The sequence below is a fragment of the Mobula hypostoma genome, chromosome 10 (assembly GCF_963921235.1).
Source record: "Mobula hypostoma chromosome 10, sMobHyp1.1, whole genome shotgun sequence".
NCBI lineage: Eukaryota > Metazoa > Chordata > Chondrichthyes > Myliobatiformes > Myliobatidae > Mobula > Mobula hypostoma.
The window spans coordinates 53,977,331-54,004,540 of NC_086106.1; the positions used below are offsets into that span (position 1 = coordinate 53,977,331).

Here is a 27,210-nt window from a genome sequence, read left to right on the forward strand (position 1 = left end):
TAATCAAACCATGCGTACAGGAAAAAAACAGCGAAAAATACAGAATATAAAACACAAAATTGAAGGAGTCTAGGCATATTTAGTACAGCTCAGTGTTCGTTATCTGCAGGCCACTCAGATTCAAAATTGCCCAAAGTAGCAACTAAAAAAAACCAGAAACCAGAAACACATCATAATGTGAACTACAGAGTCCAATCCACAAACCACATTGATTAAACCTAGTAAAGAAAGCAAATGAGTAAATCTCTTCCTTCTTAATAAATTGTAATGGTAATGAAAATCTACACCTTATAGAATGTTACTGTTGGTTCCTTAACTCAACCCAACTCACATGAAAACCAGTTGGTTTAAAGTCTGTACTCTTTATGCTGTGTTCAGTGGTTAACTTAAATCATTAAGATTTTACCTGAAGGAGTTAACTCCTTGTCGGTGAAGATGCCTGATTTGCGTGCAGCTGATCCATTAATTGTTGTTGGGATGCTAAATGCCAAGTCACCTCGAACACACTATTTTGTAAAAATAAATGTTTGTCAATATTCAGCAGAATGTTGATAATTTAATTTTTTTTGCACTTGATTACTTGATTTATCTAGGAATCATAAACCATTGAATTTGACTATTCAATGCAACATGTCTGTTGTAACTCTTTGTAAGTACTATTAAATCACATCCATGATCTTGCCCTTTTTCCAATACAGTCTTCCTTACAACTATTTATTTCACTCTCATAGTTGACGAAGGAAAGGGAAGGAAAGCGAATATGCACTGGTCTGCTGGGGGGGAATCTGCAGCAGAGATCGTCAGCAAGCTTTAATTCCTAAGCATGAACATAACATGTGATTTCTCCTGGTTCCAGCACATGAATACAATTACAAGGAATGCACACCAGCATCAGAGATTAAGTTCAGTGTGTTATTGACAACTCCAACGAAGTTTGATGTATGTGCTGTTTAAGGTATTGATTGATTGCATTGTGGTCTGCTATGACAATTCATAAGAGCAACAACACAAGATGCTGCAGAGAGTAATGAACTCAGCCCAATACATCACGGGTATGTGCCTCTCCACCATCGGTAGTTCTTATAAGAGGGTCTGCCTCAAGAAGGCTACATCTGTCATCAAACATCCCCACCATCCAGGCCATGTCATCTTCTTGCAGCTGCCATCAGGCTGGTTTCAGAAGCCTGAAGTCCCACAACACCAGGTTCAAGAAAGGTTATTTCCCTTCAACTATTCAGTTCTTGGAACATTGACCCAACCTTAAATCACAGAAGTATAACAATGACATGACCAGATTGAGCTCAGTCACTCATTAAATGGGATTTTATTGTTGTAAGTGTGTTCTCCCTTGTATAATTTTTATTTTGTTCTTGTCAATTCTGTTTATATGATGCTATGTGTCTTGCTGCTGCTGCAACTAAGGTTTTCATTGCACCTGTGTATCTGATGATAACCACAGTTGATAATAGAGCAACTGCTTCCATCAACTTTGCTGGTACCCTCCCAGAGAAATCGTTATCTTTCTCATTTGTTTTTTTTTTGCTCGTTACCGTGAGTTTTCTAATCACTATCTCTTCTGACAGCTCAAAGTAGGATTTTAACAACATTTTGTGAGGCCTTGTCAAATCAAGTTGGTAAATGTTACACCATAGGTGGCAAACAATTAATTGTCCTATAGAAATCATTGTCATTTAACACATATTCTTTGACTTCCTAAAACATTACCCTTGGGATCTAAGTGTCATTGACATTGGGGACACTGGTTGCCAAGAGAAGATGCTGTTGAGCTGTGACATTGAGGCACTCAGTCCTTTGAGACAGGGCTTCAGTACGAGCTTAGAATTTATTCTTCTAATAAACTCAAACCTTTACCAGGAGCAGCAAACCTCTACCGCCTTCTTTGTCAGCAGCTGTGGTATCGATGTGGGATTTGTGCTGTATAATGTGTTGGCGCGTGGCCAAGTGGTCAAGACGTTCGTCTAGTGACTTGAAGGTCGTTAGTTCGAGCCTTGGCTGAGGCAGCGTGCGTGTCCTTGAGCAAGGCATTTAACCACACATTGCTCTGCCAAGCTGTATGGGTCCTAATGCTCTTCCCTTGGACAACATCAGTAGCGTGGAGAGGGGAGACTTGCAGCATGGGCAGCTGCTGGTCTTCCATACACCCTTGTCCAGGTCTGCGCCCTGGAAACTTTCCAAGGCGCAAATCCATTGTCTCATGAGACTAATGGATGCCTATAATAAATGTGTTACTGGGGGCAGACCACTGTGTGTCCAACAGGGTGATCAGCAGCACTGGGGCTCCACAGGGGACTGTCTTGTCTCCCTTTCTCTTCACCATTTACACCTCGGACTTCAACTACTGCACAGAGTCTTGTCATTTTCAGAAGTTTTCGGATGACTCTGCCATAGTTGGATGCATCAGCAAGGGAGATGAGGCTGAGTACAGGGCTACGGTAGGAAACTTGTCACATGGTGTGAGCAGAATTATCTGCAGCTTAATGTGAAAAAGACTAAGGAGCTGGTGGTAGACCTGAGGAGAGCTAAGGTACCGGTGACCCCTGTTTCCATCCAGGGGGTCAGTGTGGACATGGTGGAGGATTACAAATACCTGGGGATACGAATTGACAATAAACTGGACTGGTCAAAGAACACTGAGGCTGTCTACAAGAGGGTCAGAGCTGTCTCTATTTCCTGAGCAGACTGAGGTCCTTTAACATCTGCTGGATGATGCTGAGGATGTTCTACGAGTCTGTGGTGGCCAGTGCTATCATGTTTGCTGTTGTGTGCTGGGGCAGCAGGCTGAGGGTAGCAGACACAAACAGAATCAACAAACTCATCCGTAAGGCCAGTGATGTTGTGGGGATGGAACTGGACTCTCTCACGGTGGTGTCTGAAAAGAGGATGCTGTCTAAGTTGCATGTCATCTTGGTCAATGTCTCCCATCCACTACACAATGTACTGGGTGGGCACAGGAGTACATTTAGCCAGAGACTCATTCCACCGATATGCAACACAGAGCGTCATAGGAAGTCATTCCTGCCTGTGGCCATCAAACTTCACAACTCCTACCTTGGAGGGTCAGACACCCTGAGCCAATAGGCTGGGTCCTGGACTTATTTGATAATTTACTGGCATAATTTACATATTACTATTTAACTATTTATGGTTTTATTACTATTTATTATTTATGGTGCAACTTTAACGAAAACCAATTTCCCCCGGGATCAATAAAGTATGACTATGACTATGACCATTTAGCTACTCTGAGTTCTCCTTAATTCAGTAATGCAGCTCCATTTGCCCAGATTTATTCATTATCCTTTAACACGTTTTGCTAACAAAATTGTAACTGGTGTCCTTTCATGACAGTTTAATTCACACCTGCCTTGGCAGCTTTTTGGTTGAAGAATTCCTAAGCATGTGAACCATCCCAGTTTCCGATGCACCTGGACATCCATCTTTAACGTCAAGCTCACAGAGTGATACTGCTTGGAAATAGACCCAACTGATCCAGGCTGCCCACTGCACCCAGCCAAACTAGTCCTATTTGCCTACCTTTGGCCCGTATCCCTCTAAACCTTTTCTATTCATACACCTGCCCAGATATCTTTAAAATGTTATTAAAGTACCTGTCTCAACCACTTTCCCTGGCAGCTCCCTTTACATACAGACCACCCCCTAGGTAAAGAAGTTACCTTTCATTTTACTACAAATCTATCCCCACTCACCTCTGCCCTCTAGTCCTTGATTCCCCTACCCTGGACAAAGATTGTATACATTCACCCTAAAAGCCTCTCAAACTTCCCAATAATTTAGCCCCTCAAGTCCATCAACAACCTTGTAAATCTCTTTGAACTCTTTCCAGCTTGATGGTATTTTCCTTATGACAGGGTGATTAAAACTGAACATAATATTCCAAGTGCAGCCTTACCTATGTCTTGTACAATTGCAACATAGCATCCCAATTTCTATACTGATAAGACCAGTGTGCCAAGGAATTATGTACTTCCCTCAGGTCATTATCGGTGCTCAATATTCTCCAACAGGAGGGGCCCTGAATACCCCATAAACCACAAATCCTATCTGGATAACCAGTCACAAAGGAAGCTTATGGTCCTGCCAGGGTAACATGCACCATTCTCAGTCCAGCAGCAGGTTTTTTTTTTACTGGGGTCTGGATGGTTCCAGCAGTGATTAGATTTATGAAATTTGCTTCATGTTCTGCAAAAACAAACATCACTGATATCCAGTAGATATCAATCTACTTGGAACCATTCTCCTGCAATGCACTGGGAAGAAAATCCAGCAAACACCACGCGCCTCCGCCCCCCCCCCCCCCACACATGCTCACATGCTCTGATGGTTACCTGATGGTTACAGGCATGAAATTCCAACTGTGGTACCTTAGCCAATTGACAGTCAACAACTTTGGTTAAGCTGTTTTTGGAGCGTTGTGTACAGTTCTGGTCACCACATTACAAGAAGGATGCAGAGAGTTTGGAGAGCAGGTTCACAAGGATGTTGCCTAGATTAGAGAACATTACCTACAAGGAGAGATTGGACAAACTTGGATTGCTTTTTCTGGAGCAAAACAGGTTATGGAGTAACCTGATAAAAGTTCAAAAAATTCTGAGACTCATAGGCAGGTTAGATAAGGTCCTTTTCCCCAGGGTGGAAATGTGAAATGTTGGAGAGCATATGTTTAACCTGACAGGGAAACAATTTAAAGGAGATTTACAAGACAGGCTCTTTACACAGAAGATGGTAGGTGGCTGGATCATGCTGCCAGAGGAAGTGCTAAAGTAGTTACAATGTCAATGTTTATTCAGATAGTTACATGAAGAGGCAGGATAAAGAGTGGGTAGATTGGATAAGCTGTACTGTCACGAGGATATACACAAACCAGGGATCAGGCTCCCCAAGTCATCCCACTCTAATTGACACAACTTATTCACCGGAGGCAAAAACAAGCAATGTCTCATTCCTCAAATATTGACGGAAAATGTTCACTCCCGTTCACCTTTAGGAGTTGATACATTCCATTCCCACCAGTTCTTTCTCCTCCACAATTTCCTGGCAAGATTCAGACTGACACGTCAGTGCAGCACAGAGCCAGGCGCATCTTTCAAATAAGACATGTGTGTTCAGACCACCCCTTCTTTGTCCATTGGATTTTCCCCACATTATCATGGTCGTGGTGCCCCAAGATAATTAGACACAGATGTTCTACTTTGTACACTCTGGATGTATTCTAAATGAACCTTTGGGATACATGCCTTCAATTTGTGAAGCTGGAAGCATGTGAGTGAATACACTGCACCACAGTTTCTACAATAAACCTATCTAACCCTCTCAACTTTCTATTTTTTAAAATAAAGTACTTTACAGGAACACACCTCTTTTTCCAAATCGAGAAATGTCTGTATAGTACTTCTTGCACAATGTTGCACTACCTTCCCTGGAAACATCTGAAATGCAATCAGGCTTCATACTGAGGAAGGTATGCTTGATTACAGGTCAGTAATTCTCTTTATATTTGCATCTAGCATGCTTTCTTCTGCAGCTGCGGCACAGCAGCACTGGAAGACACCACAACACGGAGCGAAGAAGGGCCTTGCACTTACGGCATTCGAGAAGGTCATGCTGAGAGAAGACAGATCTTTTACGATGAACCGCTGAACATTTTCAAACATCACTTTGAGAAGTGGTAGGTACAAGAGGGCTATTCTTGCCTGCTGGTTCTGAAATACATGAATTAAGTTGTTAAACTTCAGTTAAAAATGGAAGACTTCACTTTGGTGCATCAGAATTTTTTTCTGGCGAGTCCTGAAAGGAGGAAAAAGGTATCACAAAATAAAACCTTTGTCATGTACAACATGTACCTGACCCAGACAGAGGCAGGTTTTACAAGGCATTTCGGCCCTTCTGTATCTCTTTGATATGCCCCTGACCATGATCACTCAGTTCTCTGACAAGTGGCACTGCTAAGACTGTTGTGCACAGTTCACACTTTGCACTCCTTCCTCACTCCACCAATACTCCCTGGCCACTGATCTTCAATGTACCTGACTCCATGCTCAATCTAAAGGCACCTCCCCAGTCTAGTCCACAGATAAAAGCTGGCAGCTCTAACAGGGCAGCATTCATTCACCACTGTACTGGACCATCGCTCTGGATTTTGTAAGGGAAGAGTACAGAGGGCAAGGAACACAAAACGCAGGCTGACACTCCGGTGTAGTACCAAGGGAGAGCGGTGCAGCTGGAGATGTCCTCTATCACGTGAGGCATGGATGGATTTAGGCCAAGACCCATAGCAGCACTGATGCACAGAAAGACATTGGAATAAAAATCCATGGCTTCCTGAAACTGGCAATACAAGTGCACAGAGAGGGAGAGAAGACACATGGCATGTGTCTGTTAGGGCATTGAGAATTAAAGTAGGAAATCATATTACAGATGTATAAAATGCCAGTTAGACTACGTTTGGAATATTCTATACAGTTCTGGTCACCACTCTACAGGATGGATACGTAGGGCTTGTAAAGGGTACGGAAGAGATTCACCAAGGAGGTTTCCTGGATTAGAGAGAATTGGGCATCAGTAAATGCCAGGCACCACAGTAGTGGAGTGGATAGCGCAAAACTCGGGGCATCGGACTTCAGAGTTCAATGTTGGCACCATCTGTTAAGAGTTTATACGATTCCCCCCACCCCCCGACCCCCGTGATTGCATGGATTTCCTCTGGGTGCTGGGTATTAGGTTAATTTGTCATTTTAAATTGTCCTGTGACTAAGCTAGCGTTAAATGACAGGTTGCTGGGTAGCAAGTTGTTTCACAAGGGCATGTTCCATCCAGCATCGCTGAATAAAATAAACAATAATACAAGACTTGGATTGTTTCTCTGTAGCGATGCAGGCTGAGTGGCAAGCTGATAGAGATTTATAAATACAGCAATGCAGTTGATGTTGCAAATACAAAATTTCAACTTTTTTTTTACAAAATCCCACATAATTGAATTAAAGTGGATATGAGATTGCCTGCAGTTCAAGAAATCAACTCATAACAAATGCCAGGTGAAGTTATGCAAGTGTGTTCTCCAAGGGCTTGGGCACAGTTCCAGAATGAGTATATGGTACCAAACCCCAAACAAAAACTTTGTGGTGAATAAGAAGGAGTTTTGTGATAGATTTTCAAAAATAAGTGTGGGGGGGGGGGTGGGGCAGCAAAAGACATTGACCACAGTAATGATGTCAAAGTCAGAGGCATCCAATACGTTCCTCCCAAATCCCAACAATCATCAAGTCAGTCAGTTAATTGACCACTAGGATTCACCCTGAATGTGGGCGCGTGGTAGGAACATCTGGGGTGAGTGATAGAAATGAGAAAAAACACAATACAGGAAATGTGTGGGGGGATGGGATTGATTGGAATTCCATGCAAGCCAAATGGCCTCTTTCTACGTCATAAGGAAATAGAGAAAAAACAATATTTGCATTAAGATCAAGAAATGGTCCCATAGCGGCACTTAGTGGTCAAAATCTGCATTTACACAATGATATGGTAGCTCTACATGACTATAAACTAGTGCCAAAATAAAACAATTTAATCCTCCCTACCCCTCCCACACTGACCTTACTGTTATTTGCATCTTACACTGTTCCAAAGGTACACAATGCAAGCTCAAACAACACTTCATTTCATCACGGAACCACTGAGCCATCTTTGTGCAGGGCGTGTCACATCCCCCTGAACCCGAAAGTGAATCAAAATCAGAATTAGGCTTAATATCACTGGCATAGGTCATGAAATTTGTTGTTGCAGCAGCAGTACATGAAAATACATAATAATAAAAACTGGATTACAGTAAGTATATATTTTTTTAGAAAGTGTGACGAGAATACATATAAATTAAGATGTTAGCTGGCCTGGGCTGGCACCAGTGGGATCAACAGTTGGTCTGCCACCTGTCTTCAGGAGAAAGAGAGATAAGGAAAACAATGGAGCAGCATTTGGAGATGTTAATGAAGGGACGGGAGAGAGTAACGGAAGGAGAGCTGTCAAGATCGGCTCCCCCTTTGAACCCTGAACTGTTTGAAGTGATGGACAGGCGATACCCCAGCAGGGGGATAAAAAGGGACAGGTTCGCTAAGGCAAGACACACACGACACCCCGAGGTAACGAGACCCTGGAAGCGGCGCGTCTCCCACAAGTCGGTGGGAAGATGTGGACGGCTGGTCGCAGGACCAAGCCATAGACGCACAGGGTGGAAAGGCACGATCGGTGGGAACCTGGTGTGTGTCCACCCTTGCCTGGGTGCCAGGTTCACCGCAGAGAAATGATCGTATCTGGAAACGGAGGGGTCACGGTCGGTGACCTCAGATGACATCACAAAGGGCTCGCACGAAAGCTGACTGCGAAGAATATCGAAGGTTTGTGTGTGGAAGCCGTTTGAATATTCATTTGTTTTGCTCTCTCTCTCCTTCCCCCCACTGACCATCTCCCACGGCAGCGATTACTGCGAACTGAACTGAACTAAATTGATCTGAACTTTGCATCACTTTGAAACTGGTCATTTACCCCTAGACAATGACAGAGCTTGATTGATCCTGTTATCTTAATTCTGTGTACATGTGTGTTTATCATTGCTGAACTGTTGCATTTATTATCCTTTTGATTAGAGTACTGTGTTGCTTGTTTCTTTAATAAAACTTTCTTAGTTCTAGTAATCCAGACTCCAACTGAGTGATCCATTTCTGCTGGTTTGGCAACCCAGTTACGGGGTACGTAACATAAGTGGGGTTCTCGTCCGCGATTTTGAACGCTAAATTTGGGACGGAGTAAATTGATTGGGTTAAAATTCCCAAAAGAAAAGACAAACAGCAGAAATGGAGGCTGAGGAATTTATAAAGGCGCCGACCTTGGAGGCATTAGAGGATGCCAGGAAAACGGAATTGGTAGCTGTGGCCAAACGGTTGAATCTTGCTAAGGGGAAGTCGACAATGAGGAGAGAGGAGATACACAGAGCTATTGTAGAGCACTATGTATCTAAAGGTGTGTTTCCCCAAGGGGAGCTGGAGGTGGTGTCTATTGAAAAACCTGCTGGAGACGCGGTACAGGTGCAGCTTGAAAAACTGAGACTCGAGCACGAGTTCCGGGTACGGCAGCTAGAACACGAAGAGAAGCAGTTAGAAAGGCAGGAGAGAGAGTTAGAAAGGCGGGAGAAAGAGAAACAGTTAGAAAGGCAGGAGAGAGAGAGAGAGAGAGACAGTTGGAGCGAGAGGAGAAACAGAGGGAAAGGGAATTCCAGCTGGAGAAGTTAAGGATAAGGGCAGAGCAGGGGCCCGTGCCGAACCAAGGTGGAGGGTTCCGGGTGACCCAGGAGGTTAGGCTGGTTCCCCCATTTGACGATACCGATGTGGATCAGTACTTTCTCCATTTCGAAAAAGTTGCTACCAGTCAGGACTGGCCGAGGGATAAGTGGGCTGTTTTGCTTCAGAGTGTACTGAAAGGGAAAGCCCAATAAGCTTACTCAGCTTTGTCCGCGGAAGATGCCCAGAGGTATGAGGTGGTGAAAGAGGCCATCCTCAGGATTTATGAGTTGGTCCTGGAGGCATACCGGCAGAGGTTCCGGAATGCGAGGAAGCAGTGGGACCGCACGTACTTAGAGTTTGCCCATGAGATGCAGACATGTTGTGAGCGTTGGTGCACCTCGAAGGGGGTAGAGGGGGATTATGACAGACTGCTACAGCTGATCCTGATTGAACAGTTTAAAGGTTGTGTCCCTGAGGGTATGAGACCCTACCTAGATGAGAAAGAGGCAGCCACGTTAGCCGCAACTGCTAAGTTAGCAGATGAGTATGCGTTGACGCATAAAATGAAGTTTGCCCCGAGTAAAGGCTACCAGAAGGGTAGTCAGGACGGCGGGGAGAGTCCACCAGAAAAGTCAGAAAGTAAACCGGGGACTAGTGAGAAGGATAAGGTAGACCGGGAGCAGTCTGGTAGGAAGTCTCCTGGGGTCATCTGTTATAATTGCGGGAAAGTCGGACACTTTGCGTCCAGGTGCTTTGCCTCAAAGAAGGAGACGGGAAAAGGAAAAATGGTGATTTTGACTGGCTGTATCGAGCTGGTAAACGAACCGCTAGGAGGGGACAGGTCTGCCAAAGTTCAGGAAGGGCGCGAGAGGTTTATCTCAGCCGGATTGGTGTCAGTGAAGGAGGGGTTAAAACCAGTTCCAGTGCGGATCTGGAGAGACACGGGAGCGTGTCAGTCACTGATACTGAAGAGTGTATTAGAGTTTAGCTCAGAGACCCAGACTGGGGAGGTCAAGGTCAAAGGTATTGGGGAAGGGACAGAGGCAGTCCCTTTGCACCAGATACACTTACAAAGCAACCTGGTCTCTGGACTAGTCACGATTGGGGTGAGGTCCGAATTACCGATGAAAGGCATGGAAGTCTTGCTCGGTAATGACCTCACCGGGGGAATCATGTTCCCAGCAGTGAGATTGACAGGTCAGCCTGCCAGCATTGAGGCCCCGCCCATGGACTCACAGGTTCATCACTGGACTGCGGTAGTAAATTTAGCTGAGACGTTTCTGCCGGCCTTGTACGAGAAGGGGGTAGAAAGTGAAAAGAAGGAGTGTAGTGAAACAAGAGGTAGTGAGGGAGCTGAGACAGACTTAGCGTTAGCCAGGAAAGAATTTGTGCAGGCACAGGAGCGAGACGAGGGGCTGATGGTTTTGGGAGAGACAGCTCTCCCTGATGCAGAATTAACAAGGGAACCAGTAGGCTATTGTGTGGAGGAGGAAGTGCTAAGGAAGAAAGGGAGACCAAGTACCGTACCCGCAGATGAGGAATGGGGGGTGGTGCAAAAGAGTTATGGGGATGAGATTTTTAACCTGGCCCACAAGGTACCCCCCGTGGACATTTTGCGGTGCTGGAGGAAACAGTTGGTGGAATCATGAAAGAGGTTTACCGGCTGCCCAGGAGGAAGGATGTTATTGATCATGGCAGACGCGAACTGAGACGGTCACAGTCTTTTGATATGCTAACAAATCTAGTCGGTGTTAGCGCAGAAATCAATGAAGCTAGGGTCCCCCTGATAAGAGGAAAAAAACCATTTTGAAAAGATGAGTATGGTATCGACCAGATGGGAGAAGGCTATTGTTTTGGCCAGCTCTGCTGATAAGGTCTCTCCCTTAATCCCCGAACAAAGCGACTCTTTAGGAGAAGTAATTAAACGACTCGCACACGTGTGTTTGATTGTCCTGAGGCGATGCAAAGAACTGGGACGTTGGGTGGTGCTTGTTACGCTAGGCCAGCCTAGTGAGCAACAGCCCTATAGAATGAGTAATTCAGTGACGAAAGGGCTGACGAACACAGAGGTGTGTATTGGCGATGTAATACGGCTGTCTGAAGCCAGCTTGATAGTGAACCTTGAAAAAAATGAGTTCGGCCACACGAAGGTCACTTACCTGGGAATTGTGGTGACACAGGGGCAGCTGGCAGCGATGCAAGCTAAAGTGCAGGCTATCTCTGACATCCCAACCCCGACAGACAAGAGGGCCCTCAGAAGGCTCTTGGAGATGGTGGGGTACTGTAGGAAGTTTTGCAATAACTCTGCGGTTACTACCCCTCCCCCTCCTACTAAGCCCTTGCAAGAGAAAACTAAGTCGGAATGGGACGACCCTTGTTATTGTGGTCCGGGACGAACCCAATGAGAGGTTACATTGATCGCAATTCATCAGTGTTTTTGGCCACTATGAAGTTTGCTAAGTTGGAGCCTGGTCTAAGGGATTATTAATAACACATATAAAAGGAACAGAAAATGTGATGGCTGACTGTCTGTCAGGTGTTGACAACTTCAAATTCGCTGTATTAGCCAAATAGCTGATAAAGATGTATATTTGTGTGTATCAAATAATGTATTCATGTTTGTAATTTTTACCCCGGTAAAAATCCTTAAAGGTGGGAAGTGTGACGAGAATACACATAAATTAAGATGTTAGCTGGCCTGGGCTGGCACCAGTGGGATCAGCAGTTGGTCTGCCACCTGTCTTCAGAAGAAAGAGAGATAAGGAAAACAATGGAGCAGCAGCTGGAGATGTTAATGAAGGGACGGGAGAGAGTAACGGAAGGAGAGCTGTCAAGATCGGCTCCCCCTTTGAACCCTGAACTGTTTGAAGTGATGGACAGGCGATACCCCAGCAGGGGGATAAAAAGGGACAGGTTCGCTAAGGCAAGACACACACGACACCCCGAGGTAACGAGACCCTGGAAGCGGTGCTTCTCCCACAAGTCGGTGGGAAGTTTTGGACGGTTGGTCGCGAGACCAAGCCATAGACGCACAGGGTGGAAAGGCACGATCGGCGGGAACCTGGTGTGTGTCCACCCTTGCCTGGGTGCCAGGTTCACCGCAGAGAAATGATCGTATCTGGAAACGGAGGGGTCACGGTCAGTGACCTCAGATGACATCACAAAGGGCTCGCACGAAAGCTGACTGCGAAGAATATCGAAGGTCTGTGTGTGGAAGCCGTTTGAATATTCATTTGTTTTGCTCTCTCTCTCCTTCCCCCCACTGACCATCTCCCACGGCAGCGATTACTGCGAACTGAACTGAACTAAATTGAACTGAACTTTGCATCACTTTGAAACTGGTCATTTACCCCTAGACAATGACAGAGCTTGATTGATCCTGTTATCTTAATTCTGTGTACATGTGTGTTTATCATTGCTGAACTGTTGCATTTATTATCCTTTCGATTACTGTGTTGCTTGTTTCTTTAATAAAACTTTCTTAGTTCTAGTAATCCAGACTCCAACTGACTGATCCATTTCTGCTGGTTTGGCAACCCAGTTACGGGGTACGTAACATAAGTTAAATTAAATAAGTAGTGCAAGAAGCGAGAAAAGTTCAAGGGTTTCAGTGTCCGTTCAGAAATCTGACGGCAGAGGGGAGGAAGCTGTTCCTGAATCGCTGAGTGTGTGCCGTCAGGCCCCTGTACCTCCTCCCTGATGACAACAAAGAGCAGAGGGCGCGGACTGAGTGAAAGGGGTCCCTAATGTTGGATGACACCTTTTGAGGCATTGCTCCTTGAAGATGCCCTGGATACCGGGGAGGCTAGTGCCCATAATGGAACTGAGTTCACAACTTTCTGCAGCTTACTTCGATCCTGTGCCATGACCCCCTCCCCATGCCTGACGATGATACAGCCAGTTAGAATGCTCTCCATGGCATTTCCTTGAGGTGCACCAGTGTTGATTATCAGTGAGAAGGAGATGTTATTTCTGATCCACACAGACTGTGGTCTTCCAGTGAGGAAATCAAGGATTCAGTTGCAGAGGGAGGTACAGAGGCCCAGGTTTTGGAGCTTTTGATCAGAATTGTTGGAATGATTACATTAAACACTGAGCTGTAGTCAATGAAAAGCAGTCAGCAAGTATTAGTATTTTCTAGATGATCCAAGGCCACATGAAGAGCCAGTGAGATTGCATCTGCAAATTGCAAAAAGGATCTAGTGCTTTGCTCATGATTATGACAAATACACTCTTCTTGGGCTTCCAGCCAGGTACAAATATCAATTATAACAGACATTTTCATGAGAAACTCTGCCATCTTCATCAGGGATGAACAGCAGATATCTGGTGAAGATAGCAAAATCTGTCATCGAAATGTCTGTCATAATTGATACCTGTACCTGGCTGGAAGCCCAAGAAGAGATTATCAGGCAAATTGTAGTTGGTCCAAGTCCTTGCTTAGACCTGACTTTAATCCAATAGTTTCAAATAACCATCTCTCTGGTTTGTAGCAGAACTGTGAAGTTTTGATGAAAGGTCATCAACTTGCAGAGTTTACAATGGCATGTGTTATTGCAGAGCTGATACTAAGTCCAGAGAGGACATGACCTTCTCACTGTACCAGCTGCAGGAGAAGCCCACTGTACCCAGCCTTCAATGATCTGACCAAGGTGTTCGACATTGTCAGTAGAAGAGGACTCTTCAAGTTCCTGCTAAAGATTGGCTGCCGCGTCCCCCCACCCCCAAGGACTGTGCAGCATCATACCATCCTTCCACAAGGACACGCACAGCACTGTCTGCTTCAGTGGAGCAACTCCTGATGCCTTTCCAGCGAGCAGTGGAATGAAACAAGCACAGTAGGATATGGTTCTGAAGTGGACATATGGCATTAGTGTAGATGGGCAAAGAGGTTAGCATGGATCTGTTGGGCTCATGGGCTTATTTCTGTGCTGTACAGTTGTAGGACTCTAGTACAAATGCAACTATATATGAGGCTGCTGAGACTACAGGTGAGAAATTCTGCATGGATCTGGTCTCCCTACTAGATAGTAGTGAGATTCTTGTGTAAGGAGAAATTCAAAAGACTGGGCCTGTATTCTCGGTGATTTAGAAGAATGAGAGTGATCTCATGGAAACACATAATATTCTTAAAAGTTTTGATAGGATTGGGATATCTTTACGCATCTTTGGAACATCCAAAGGGTATGGAGACTTGGTTGCTAAGTACCTTTGTATATTCAAAGTCAAGTTCAATAGACTTTTGAAGATGAAGGTAGTTGAGGGATATGAGATTAGTGCAATTACATGAAACTGATTAAAGAATCAGCCATGAATGGCAGGAGAAACTAAATGTTGCCCTTTGCTTCTGCTTCTTGTGGTCGAAGCTCCAAGTGATTTTCAACTCCTAGTGGTTTTACAAAGATAAAATTGTGAATTCAATGTGGCTGAATGTGAATCTCACGTCTTGCAACAGATCAATGCAGGATTCACTCCTATCCACTATACTAAAGCTGGGATGTAAACAAGGAACAAAACCACATGAATCCACATATCCGTGTGGACCCAAAATACAGTTTCTTCACTGATGTCAATACTCAAGACCATGTCTGCCGTGCACAGGGTCAATACTCCTTCTACAGCAGTTCACAACGTAGAAATAACCGCAGCCTTTGTACCTTGTGTGGATATCGGGCATCAAACGAGTGCTTCATTATCAGGCTCTTGACAACGGCAATGGCCATGTGTCGGATGTCCCGAGACTCATTGAGAGCACCAGTGAGCTCCCTGAGTAAAAGACCCACCAGGAAGTGATGCCTGCAGAAGTCATCAGAGAGAGTGTACTCCAGTTGCAGATCTATGAGAAATAGACAAAAACATTCTTTTTAAAAAGAAGCAAAGATGCAGAATTAAATCAATGTACACCTGTGCATGGTATTCTTTTTCATTTTTAAGGAAGGATATTATGAAATGGAAGCAGTTCGTGGTGAGACCGAGGGGTACATGTACATAGTTCCTTGACAAGGTGGTGAAGAAGGAATACAGTATTCTTATTTTCACCAGTTAGGGCACTGAGAACAAGAGTTGATACTTCACATTGTAACCGTACAAGACACCGGTGAGAATACACATGAAATTCTCTTCACCCAGTTATAGAAAGGACACCATGAATCTGGAAATGGCGTATTAATGATCCAGCACGACATTGCCGACAATGGGCTGTTTCAGGTTCCTTATCACATGTATATCAGAACATACAAGGAAATGCATCTCTAAAAGAAAGTAATGAATTTTTACAGCAATGAGCATTGTAATGGATATCTGGTGAATCCAGTCAGTTTATAAGGACAGGTGATAGTAGTTCACAGTTCCAGGGAGCCAGGTTTAATCCCGTCCTCCAGTGCTATCTGTGTTGAGTTTGCCCCTGTGACTGCATGTATTTAGAAATAACACGTTGCTGGAGAAACTTAGCAAGTCAGGTTACATCTGTGGAAGCAAAAGAATACTTCTTTGATCTGTTGAGTTCCTCCAGCAATTTGCTTTGCTTTTCTCCAGATTCCTACAACCATAGTCTCTTAGAGTTTGTGTGAATCCCCCCCGCCCCTCCACAAGTCTTTTTATTCTCTTTCACATCCCACAGATGTGTGGGCTGCTCAATTGGCCACTGTAACTTATCACTTAGTGCATGCTGCACCTGAACCCGAGAAGGAACCAATATTCTCGCGGCCAGGTTTGTTCGAGTTGTTGGGAAAGGTTTGAACTATTTTGGCAAGGGGATGGGATTTGGAGTGAAGGAACTCAGGACAGGACGGATTATTAAAAAAAGCAAAGACAGCATGCACTCAGACTGTCAGGAATGGCAAGCAGATGATAGGACAAGATTGCAGTTTGTAGGGTGAGTATCAGTGCATTAGGGATGCAGATTTTAAAAGGGCAGCAAATATAGTATTCAAAGTGTTATATCTCAGTGCATGGGATATAAGAAATAAGGTGGATGATCTTGTTGCAGTTTTACAGGTTGTCAGGTATGATGTTGTGGCCTTCGCCGAATCGTGGCTGAAGGATGGTTGTACTGGGGAGCTGAACGTCCAAGGTTACACGTTGTATTGGAGGGATAGGAACATAGGCAGAGGGGCTGGCATGGCTTTGCTGGTAAAGAATAGCATGAAATCAGTAGAAACATGTGACATGGGATCAGACGATGTTGAATCCTTGTGAGTTGCATTAGAAAACTGCAAGGGTAAAGGACTCTGATGGCAATTATATACGGGCCTTCCAACAGTAGCTGGGATGTGGACTACAGATTACAACAGGAAATAGAAAAAGTGTGTCAAAAGGACAATGTTATGATAGTCATGGGAGATTTTAACATGCAGGTAGATTGGGAAAATCAGGTTAGCAATGGATCTCAAGAGAGTGAATTTGTTGAATGCCTACGGATGACATTTTAGAGCAGTTTGTCGCTGAGCCTACTAGGGGATCATTTATACTAGATTGGATGTTATGTAATGAACCAGAGGTAATTAGGGAGTTTAAGGCAAAGGAAACCTTAGGAGGCAGTCATCACAATATGATTGAGTTCAACTAGAAATCTGATAGAGAGAAAGTAAATTCTGCCTGATGAACCTGTTGGAATTCTTTGAGGAGATTACAAGTAGGAGAGATAGAAGGCTTTTGACGAGTGCCACACATGAAGCTGCTTACCAAGTTAAGAGCCAATGGTATCAAGGAACATTACTAGCATGGTTAGAGCATTGGCTGATTGGTAGCAGGCAATGAGTGGGAATGAAAGGATCCTTTTCTGGTTGGCTGCCAGTGACTAATGGTGTTCTGCAGGGGTCAGTGTTGGGACTGCTTTTTATGCTGTATATCAGTGAGTTAAAAGATGAAATAGATGGCTTTGCTGCCAAGTTTGCAGATGATATGAAGATTGGTGGAGGGGTAGGTAGTGTTGAGGCAACAGGTAGGCTGCAGAAGGACTTAGACAGATTAGGAGAGTGGGCAAGAAGGAGGCAAACATTGGAAAATGCATGGTCATGCACTTTGGTAGAAGAACTAAATGTGCAGACTATTTTCTAAACTGGGAGGAAATCCAAAAATCAGAGATGCAAAGAGAGTTGGGAGTTCTTGTACGGAACACCCTAAAGGTTAACTTGCAGGTTGAGTCAGTGGTGAGGAAGGCAAATGAAATGTTAGCATTCATTTCAAGAGGTCTAGAATACAAGAGCTGGGACAAGAGGTCACAGCCTCAGGATAGAGGGGTGTTCATTTAAAACGGAGTTGCAGAGAAATTTCTTTAGCCTAAGGGTGCTGAATTTGTAGAATATGTTACCTCAGGCAGCTGTGGAGGCCAGGTCATTGGGTGTATTTAAAGTAGAGACTGATCGGTTCTTGATTGGCCATGGCATCACAGGTTATGGGGAGAAGGCTGGGAAGTAGGGCATAGGGCTGAGGAGGGGGAGAAAAAGGATCAGTCATGATTGAATGGCGAAGCACTCAATAGGCCAAATGGGTGGGGGTGGGGGCGAGGAGAGAGAAAAATACCAATTGTACTGGAAACAGGTTATACACTTGTAATCTGAGAGTCTGGACTAATGTTCCAAGAGCACATTTCAATGAAAAGCAACAGATAATAATGTAGTTATAAAGTCATACAGGATAGAGTCCAGCTCTTTAGCCCACTCAGTTTGTAGCAACAATCAACTACAGTGATCCATTTACATACACAGAAATGCTGTCAGAGGAATTCCAGCAGCATCCATCATCAGAGATCCTTACCATCCAGACCATGCTCTCTTCTCGCTATTGCCATCAGGTAGAAAGTACAAGAGCCTCAGGACTCACACCCCCGGGTTCAAGAACATTTACTACCCCTCAACTATTTGGCCCTTGAACGAACAGGATCACTACTCTCACTTGCCCATTCGTTGAGTTGTTCCCACACTGATGGTCTCACTTTAAGGACTCTATCTTGTTACCTCATGCCATTGTTATTTATTGCTATGTATTTATATTTGCATTTGCAGAGTTTGTTCTCTTCTGCACTCTAGTTGATCTTTCATTGACCCTGTTAGAGTTACTATTCTATAAATTTGCTGGGTGTGACCACAGGAACATGAATCTCAGGAATGTATATGGTGATATATAAGTACTTTGATAATAAATATACTTTGAACTTATATTCTCTTTACATTCCCATGAACTCACCCTGCTTCCAACTATGACCAAATAGGGGCAATTTACCTTAGGCAATCAGTTTTCTAACAGCTCATCTGGAATGTGGAAGAAACTCACACAGTCACAGGGAAAATGTGCAAACATCCCACAGTCAGCACCAAAGGTCAGGATTCAAACCTAGTGCCTCTGGAGACATGAGATAACAGTTCTACTAACTGATCCACGATGCCACTCAAAGTGTATTAGGTGTCAAATAAATTTTTGGGCAAATTGGAATTGGTGTAGATGTCAAAAAGTTAGCATAGCTGTAATGGGCTGAATGACCAATTTCTGTGCTGTATATATATATATATATATGACTCCATGTGACAAGCTGGTTGGTTTTTAAACTACTTTCTGTTAGAGAACAAGTTAATGGATTAGTAACATAGAAAGCTGGACGAACTATCCAGAGATCACATTTCAAATCCCAGCATGGCAACTCTATAATATCCTGGGAATTATTCCTCTACCCACCAAAAAAAAACTAGTCTTGTTACAATGACCATACAATAACTGGAATTTTGTTAAAAAAATTCTGGTTCACTAAAAATCTGGATAGTAAGTGATTCCAGGCCTACCAATGGTTAACTTTTAAATGTTGTAATGGGCAAGAAGTGGTGGCCTTTCTAGTTTCACTTGTTCTCAACAGATGAATAAATAAAACAATTTTAAACATTGGTCCATGAAGCAATTCAGTCAGTGCTGAATCCTGATGCAACACAAATTTTGAAATTGAAGGAAGGGTGCTGTCAACAAGTGAAATTGAAAAAAATAATCGATTTTTCTTCAACTAAATGGTAAGAGCATACAAAATTAATGAATTTACTTTTAATGGTAAATGGAGATAAAATTAATTGCCCCTGCAAATGGAAGCAACAATTTTGAATGAAATTAAATGACATGTGATTTCTTAACATATATTTACACACTGATCCAGATCCAAGGAAGTCCTTCAAAATTATCTCAGAAAGTAAGTTATTGGTTGTTGACTTCAGAAGGAGTAGCGGACTGCACGACCCCATTTACATCGGTGGTGCGCAAGTGGAACAGGTCGAAAGCTTTAAGTTCCTCAGGATCAATATCACAAATGACCTGACTTGGTCCAACCAAGCAGAGTCCACTGCCAAGAAGGCCCACCAGTGCCTTTACTTCCTGAGAAAGCTAAAGAAGTTTGGCCTGTCCCCTAAAACCCTCACTAATTTTTATAGATGCACTGTAGAAAGCATTCTTGTAGGGTGCATCACAACCTGGTATGGAAGTTGTCCTGTCCAAGACCAAAAGAAGCTGCAGAAGATCGTGAACACAGCACAGCACATCACACAAACCAATCTTCCGTCCTTGGACTCACTTTACACCGCACGCTGTCGGAGCAGTACTGCCAGGGTGATCAAGGACATGACCCACCCAGCCAACACACTTTTCGTCCCTCTTCCCTCCGGGAGAAGGCTCAGGAGCTTGAAGACTCGTACGGCCAGATTTGGGAACAGCTTCTTTCCAACTGTGATAAGACAGCTGAACGGATCCTGACCCAGATCTGGGCCATACCCTCCAAATATCCAGACCTGCCTCTCGGTTTTTTTGCACTACCTTACTTTCCCTTTTCTATTTAGGATTTATTACTTAAATTTTTGATATTTACTATCGATTTGTACTCCAGGGAGAGGGAAGCGCAGAATCAAATATCGCTGAGATGATTGTATGTTCTAGTATCAATTGTTTGGCGACAATAGTATAAGTATAAAGTAAGTATGCTCTGCCCTTGAAACACTATCACTATCCTGGCTATTGCACTTTCCAAGAATCTTTTTATCGCCCACACAGTCTTCAGATTATGTGTCAACTTGCAGGATTACGGTTAGTTCCAACAGCTCTAGTCAAGTGTCTTGAATGCTTGGTTCTGGCAAAGCATGAATCAGCATACAGTCCTGTCGAGACAAGCCTGTGAGATGTGTTAAACCACTCAGTCCACACACACGGGGCACTAAATTTAGTTTTCCCATGACCGACTGCTGACGTTCATAAAAGATGCCAAAAAGTGAGCGTTGCAGATCGAGACCACGAAGGGGTGGTCCTGTTTTCATGTTTTTTTTTTGCTTCCAATAGCGTTTATTAATAGTCCATGTTAAATGGCAGCAGTGCAGTAGACCAGCAACATTGGTGCAGAAGATTTTCAGTAGCTTTGTTCTATAAACTGATTTGCTACCCGCTAAAACATTTACAGAAGCAGTCTTCGAAGCAAGTGAACCAAGTATCTGTTCCATTCACGCTTCTATAGTTTCTAAGCTGATGTGTTGGTAGGACTTCCAATCTTCTTCTTGTTGTAGAAGTCCACTGATTTTTTTGTCAATATATCTGAGAGCACTGGATCATCCCAGTCAAATCCTGGGACGGTGAAAGTCAATGGAGGTGAATCAAGTATCTGGACAGTGACATTGGTATCAGAATTGCTGGATGCACTGATGTTGCTTTCTCATCTTAGCATTATGGCTTTACTTCTGAAAAGCCCATCTGAGCTTTTTGTATAATTTGCCAATTTGGACATCCATCCAACAAATCTCCTTTGTTTTATTTTTCATGCATTCTTGACAACCTTCCATTAGATTGTAATATCTTTCTGCAAAGTTTTCTACCATTATGAGAGATTTTTCAAATGCATTTCATAAAGGTTTGTGATCTACAAAGGAGTCCAAGGACATGAGTTTGCTGCACTTCTCACACCTGTTGGAAAGCTTCATGTAGCCAGAAGAGTTCTGACACATTTCACGACAGATGAATTGATCTTTTTCATCTGGTGATTTTGTCTCATTTTCCTTTTCTCTCTCAGGAAACTGTTCTAGATTTAATTTGGGATCATGCATGATTTTATGGAATTTCTCAAACATCCCATGAGTTACGTCAAAGAACGAGGAAAGCATTCCATGGCCATCATAGGTGCTGGGTCTAAAATGGGGAAAGTAACCTGGAAACAAGAAAAATACAATGCCACTGAGGGACTATCAGTCTATTTATCCATAGCTTCGAAGGCACCTGCGTTCTCTTTGAACAATTCATCATGTCTTCATACTTTTACTGTCTTCATTCTTCTCCTTCAAAGAGTCTATTCTCTCAACATTAACCCAAAAAGAGACTACCAGTATTTCACTGAAGATTTTTTCCACTTTTTCAACAGTCTTGAAGCCTCTGCTGCAAACCCTCGAGTAGAATTGTGTGCAAGTTTACTTCAAACAGGCCTCCCATTCATCCCACAGAGACTCCCTGAGTTGACATTGCTCAGCTTCCTTCAGTTTTCTCTGCTCTTCTTCAGCATCCAAAAGAGCTTCCGTTTTTTAAAAAAAAATAATACATGACAAGTGCTACACCTGCCCCTACACCACCTCCCTCACTACTATTCAGGGCCCAAACAGTCCTAGCAGTTGAGGTTACACTTCACCTGTGAGTCTGTTGAGGTCATCTATTGTATCCACTGCTCCTAGTGTGGCCTCTTGTATACTGGTGAGACCCAACATAGATTGGAAGACTGCTTCACCAAGTATCTGCATTCCGTCCACCAGAAAAAGCGGGAACTCCCAGTAGCCACCCATTTTAATTCCATTTCCCATTCCGATATGTCCATCCATGCTCTCCTCCATTGTCGTGATGAAGCCACACTCAGGATGGAGGAGCAACACCTTATGTTCTGTCTGGGTAACCTCCAACCAGATGGCATGAACATCAATTTCTCAAACTTCCAGTAATGGCCCCCCTCTCTATTCCCTATCCCCTTTTCCCTCTCTCACCTTATCTCCTTGCCTGTCCATCACCTCCCTCTAGTGCTCCTCTCACTTTTTCTTTCTTCTATGGCCTGTCCTCTCCTATTAGATTCTGCCTTCTCCAGCCCTGTATCTCTTTCATTAATCAACTTCCCAGCTCTTTTCTTCATCCCTCCCCCTCCCAGTTTCACCTATCATCTTGAGTTTCTCCTCCCCTCCCCTCACATTCTGGCTGACTCCTCATCCTTTTTCACCAGTCCTGCTGAAGGGTCTCAGCCCAAAATTCCAACTGTACTCTTCTCCATAGGTGATGCCCAGCCTGCTGAGTTCCTCCAGCATTATGTGTGTGTTACATCAAGAACCAGCTCCTTTTAGAAGTGAAAATTTATCTCCACAAACTAAAACACCTCCCTTGGCAAAGCCACAAGGAGTGGTTTTATCAGCATCTTGATTTGAGCTGCATTGCCTTATAAGAAACGAAGAGTGTTTATTCTCCCTATAATTGCAGCAAAGAATGGAGGAAATACACAGAGAAACTTTATCTCTGAAGTTTGTGAATCACTCCCAAACTCAACTGGGACGGAACCCTCCCAAACTCGGGATGACGCTGAGTGGCAGTGGAAGATACAAGATTGAAGAGCTGGCAACCTGAAATACTGAGTAGATACTTTTCACATTACCTAACAACATAAGAGACCATTCAACCTTTGAATCTATGTTGTCTCTTAGAGCAATCCATTCAATCTTATTCTCCCATTTATTTTCCTGTAACCCATTGTCTCTCACATGCTTATCAACTCCCTCCTGAATTTCCTGCCATTGCGGGGTAAACTTCAGTAGCCAAGGACTGTAAGTGCTGAAGAGCCAGCATCTACTTTGGCAGTAGATTTAGTGGTGACACAGACGTGGCCAGTCAGGCTGCTTATGCTACATCCTCTGCACAAGCATCTGAGAATGCTGCTGAAATTGGGGAACTGCTTTGCACACAGGAGCAAAAAAAAAAGAACTGCTGGAGGAACTCAGCAGATCAGACTACATCTGTGAGTTGAGATACTGCACCTGGACCGAAAGAGTTAAAACGAGATGACGCGTAAGAACAGGCCAGCAATTGGTGGAATGAGAGAAGGAAGGGTTGATGGACAGGTGGACCAACTGGAGGACAGAGGAGCAGAGACAGTGACGGAAACTGGGAGGCTTTGGAGGAGAGAGCAAAGGCCTGCAGGAGTTGGAATCTGATAAGGAAGGAAGGTGATGAGTAGAGACAAATGATTGTGGTCTGGTGGGAACAGCGGGGAGAGGGGACTCAGTGAATGGAGTGTGTGGGTGATAGACAGATGGAATGGGTGGGGGAGAGGTCATAAATAGGGTGGAATTTCCCCTCCTCTTACCATTTCCATGATCAGGAGAGATTGGCCCCAGCAGCTGTCATCGTCGGTCAATGCCATTTCATGGCAACAAGGTTCAGAGGGGCAAATAAACCTTCTGATGAATGCCACCTACTGTCGTCACAATCATACATCTCCAATAGAAACAGGGAATGCTGGAAATCCTAGCAGTTTGGCCAGCATCTGCAGGGGGAGAAACAGTTGCCCTTTCACGTCAAATCTCTCTCTGTAGATACCAGCTGGCCTGCAGAGCACAAGGGTATCCCGAATTCTGCCATTATCATCAATGAAAGAATGAATTCTAATTTGGTGAGAGGGCCATAGCAGGCGCATTTAAAACTGCACGGCCAATGTGGCAAAACAACACTGAAGGATGATGCATGGTGAACAAGAGTACCTTGCAAAAGGCAGATCTCAGTAATCCTGCAATCAAAATTCTGAAGCCCTAGTGGTTGACAATTAATCCTGACCCTTGGGAAGGCAGAGCTCAGATTCAGATTTATTTTATGACACGTACATTGGAACATGCTGTGAAATGCGTCATTTGTGTTAACAAACAGGAAAAAAACCAAATATGGGCTGAAGACATATTTATGCGAGTGTTGCCACACACTCCAGCACAAAACATTGCGTACCCACAATTTTTCACAAAACAACAGCAGCAAAACAAGCCCCTTTCCTACCCCTTCCAGCGATACACCTACTCACACACTCAGATAGGCCTCCAAACCCCGGACAGGCCACCCCTGGGCCTTCAGTCTTTGTCGTTGACAGCAATGAGTGGGAAAAGCAAGGCTGACGGATTTGCAACTAGAGGTAGTTAATGGTTGCTCCTTCTGGATCTCTGTCCTAGATCCATAGATCCAAACCATTACAGAGGGTGGGTAATCTACATTGCAGCAAAACAAAATGGCTGAGTGTAGAAGATACAACGTGCATATGCGGCACTGAAGCTCTGAACTGCAAAAACTTACTGCTGCACTGTGGCCATAACATTAATGAAGCAATGGAAAATTCAACCAGCTACGCCCTGCCCTCAAAACAAAGACAACATTCAACTCAGCTAATTCCTGCTATGTGACTTATTCATCAGCCAGCTGATGAAAGGTATTATTGGTGATGCTCAGTTAATCACTGACAGTTTAAGCTGTAAGTGACAAGCACAAAATAGTCAGGTATCAAAACCTCATGTTCTAGATGCAGGGTTATCAAGGGAGACTTCCCACAGTCTTCAAAAAGCAAAAGAAAATATGGATTTTGGTCTCTGTCACTCATTTTCTCAGTTTCAAAGCGTCAACAAAGGAGTTACACCAGCAGTTCTAAACCTAGGGTCCACGGACACCCCCCACCCCATGGGTTAATGGTAGCGGTCCAGTCCATGGCATAAAAAGGTTGGGAGCCCCTGCGTTACAAAAACAGGGACCTAGTCCCAACTAGCTTCAGCTTTTTCCTCGACGTGCTACCACTCATCTAATAGGAAGCTCAGTGAATGCACAGCTTGTCCCTCAGATGACAAAACACTCTGTGTGCAGCAGACTCTGATGAGATCGTTGACCCAAAAATAATTACAAAAACAAAACACTCCAAATACAAGAGCAAGTTTCAAAGGCATGTAACATCTGGTAGCCAGACAAAACCTCTCCACAATGCCATCTCCTTTGACAAGCTGAGCTACCACAATGGGCCAGGAACTCAGCAGCACTAAGTATAATGGTCCACAATTGATGGGCAGCTTTGTGTCATTTAAAATACTCATGCTGAGACATCCCAGTGCAACTTTTTCATTGCCCTGTGATGTCAAGGTTGGAAATGAGCTTCCTGTTCCCCATTTCCGTTTGACTGTGGGTGGGGTATGGACTAACAATGTGCCTTGATTCACTTCAGGGAGAGATTCAGCCAGAGAGATACAGAGAGACAGAGACAGATAGAACCAACACCCGCCCCCCCCCCGCCACACACACACACAGGAGACAGAGCAGAGAGCCAGACAGAGAAAGAATTTTACTATATCTCAGTAAGGTTACCCTGTTGACTATGCTCCAATGAATTTAAATCTGATTGTGCCCAACCCGCTACAGCTCAAATCATAAAGAGTGACATACTCTTCGTCTCACAACAGCAGAGAATGATTCCCAGCATCAAGCAACAAACAATCCGCAGGAGGAACTCATTGAGTCATGCAGCAAATGTGGAAGAAAGAAGTTGTCAACATTTCAGGCCTTTGAGCTCCTCCAGCACATTGCTTCTTGCTCCAGATTCCAGCCTCTGCAGTCTCTCATATCTTCACAACAGTAAGCTTCTGATTAATTTCAACACAGAATCTGTTAATATGAGTTAACTCCATTTGCGCTCACAGACTGCTGAAAGTACCTATGAATAACGAAGGAACATCTGTGCATCCTTCTCACCTGCAGCATGCTCATTGAGATCATTCTCGAACATTGTCCACTGTCCATGCAAGATTTGAGAGACAGTGTGAGCAGGCAGGTCAGAAGCCCATTATCTACAGATTACTGTGCAAGCTATGCATCCCAGGGACAGGGTCATGAAGGGGAAAGGGTGGCTGGAGGATGTATGGAAGAGATTCAGGTGGGGAATGGGCTGAGGGAAAGGAGGGGAAATGGAGTATGAGAAGTGAGAGTCAAATAGAACAGAAGCAGGCCGCTCTGCATACAGGGTCTGTGGCTGACCATCTAGCACCCATTTGGGCAAGTGCAGCAGGGCAAGCAAGGCCTGACAGGTATGGGAGAAATTCAAAGAGGACTGAGAGGAAGAAGGAAGGGGAAGGTTTGTTGCTGAGTATGGGCCTTCAAAGGGCAGAATGAGAGGTGGAAGGGGGCTGAGCAAGATGGGAGGAGGGTGGCATTTCAAAGAATGAAGATCAAGTTTCGAGAGCAAAATGTCTTGTGACGACCTGATGCGAGAATTACCAAAGATTGTAATGTTATGCCCACTGATGGAGCACTAAGCTACAGTACATGTTTATCAGACACGTCATGTTCATCTGTTCATGTTAAAACATATTGTGTGTGTGTACACACATATACAGCACATATGGATAAAGTAATGGACACAATCTTTTACAGGTTTAAGGGATTTGAGCTTTCCTGCAGAGAGAATTTCAGCCTTTGGAGTTGAAGAACAACAAATGGGGATTGTTCTACCATACCTTGCATCCTTTGGAGTCTGCTCTTCACAAAGGACATTGGCAAGTTCAGAGGGATGAAGTGTTCATGGTTGCAGATGATTTGCAGGAAATCCAGCTTGTACTCGATGAGTGCCTGATGAGGAGAGAGACGATGGGAATATGATTGCAACAATCAGTTAGTCTTCACCATTAAGTATTCGTGAGTAAAAAGGAGCTGCTCTGGGGTGGAGCAGTTCAGGATAAATCAATACTGGGGGGGGGGGGGCGGTGGAGAACAGTACAAGCGCTTTTTGCCTTTTTTTGGGACAGCCAGCAATTGTGACTAGGCCACAAAACAGGAGGAGCAAGTAAGGGCAAGGAGTTATTGCCCAACTTAATAGATGGTGACATTGCCATGTTATTTAGGTACCAGTCTGGAG

General features: G+C 44.1%; 1 protein-coding gene across 4 annotated transcripts in view; it reads right to left on the reverse strand.

The window, feature by feature from the left end:
- dock11 (dedicator of cytokinesis 11) overlaps positions 1 to 27,210 on the reverse strand; it is a 322,191-nt gene that overhangs the window by 135,837 nt on the left and 159,144 nt on the right. For all 4 annotated transcript variants that reach the window (XM_063060509.1, XM_063060507.1, XM_063060506.1 and 1 more), the window contains exons 30-33: positions 26,813 to 26,924; positions 14,969 to 15,147; positions 5,625 to 5,741; positions 407 to 506 (exon numbers count right to left, since the gene is read on the reverse strand). In XM_063060509.1, coding sequence (XP_062916579.1) covers positions 407 to 506; positions 5,625 to 5,741; positions 14,969 to 15,147; positions 26,813 to 26,924 — 508 coding nt within the window. The remainder of the gene's footprint in view (positions 1 to 406; positions 507 to 5,624; positions 5,742 to 14,968; positions 15,148 to 26,812; positions 26,925 to 27,210) is intronic.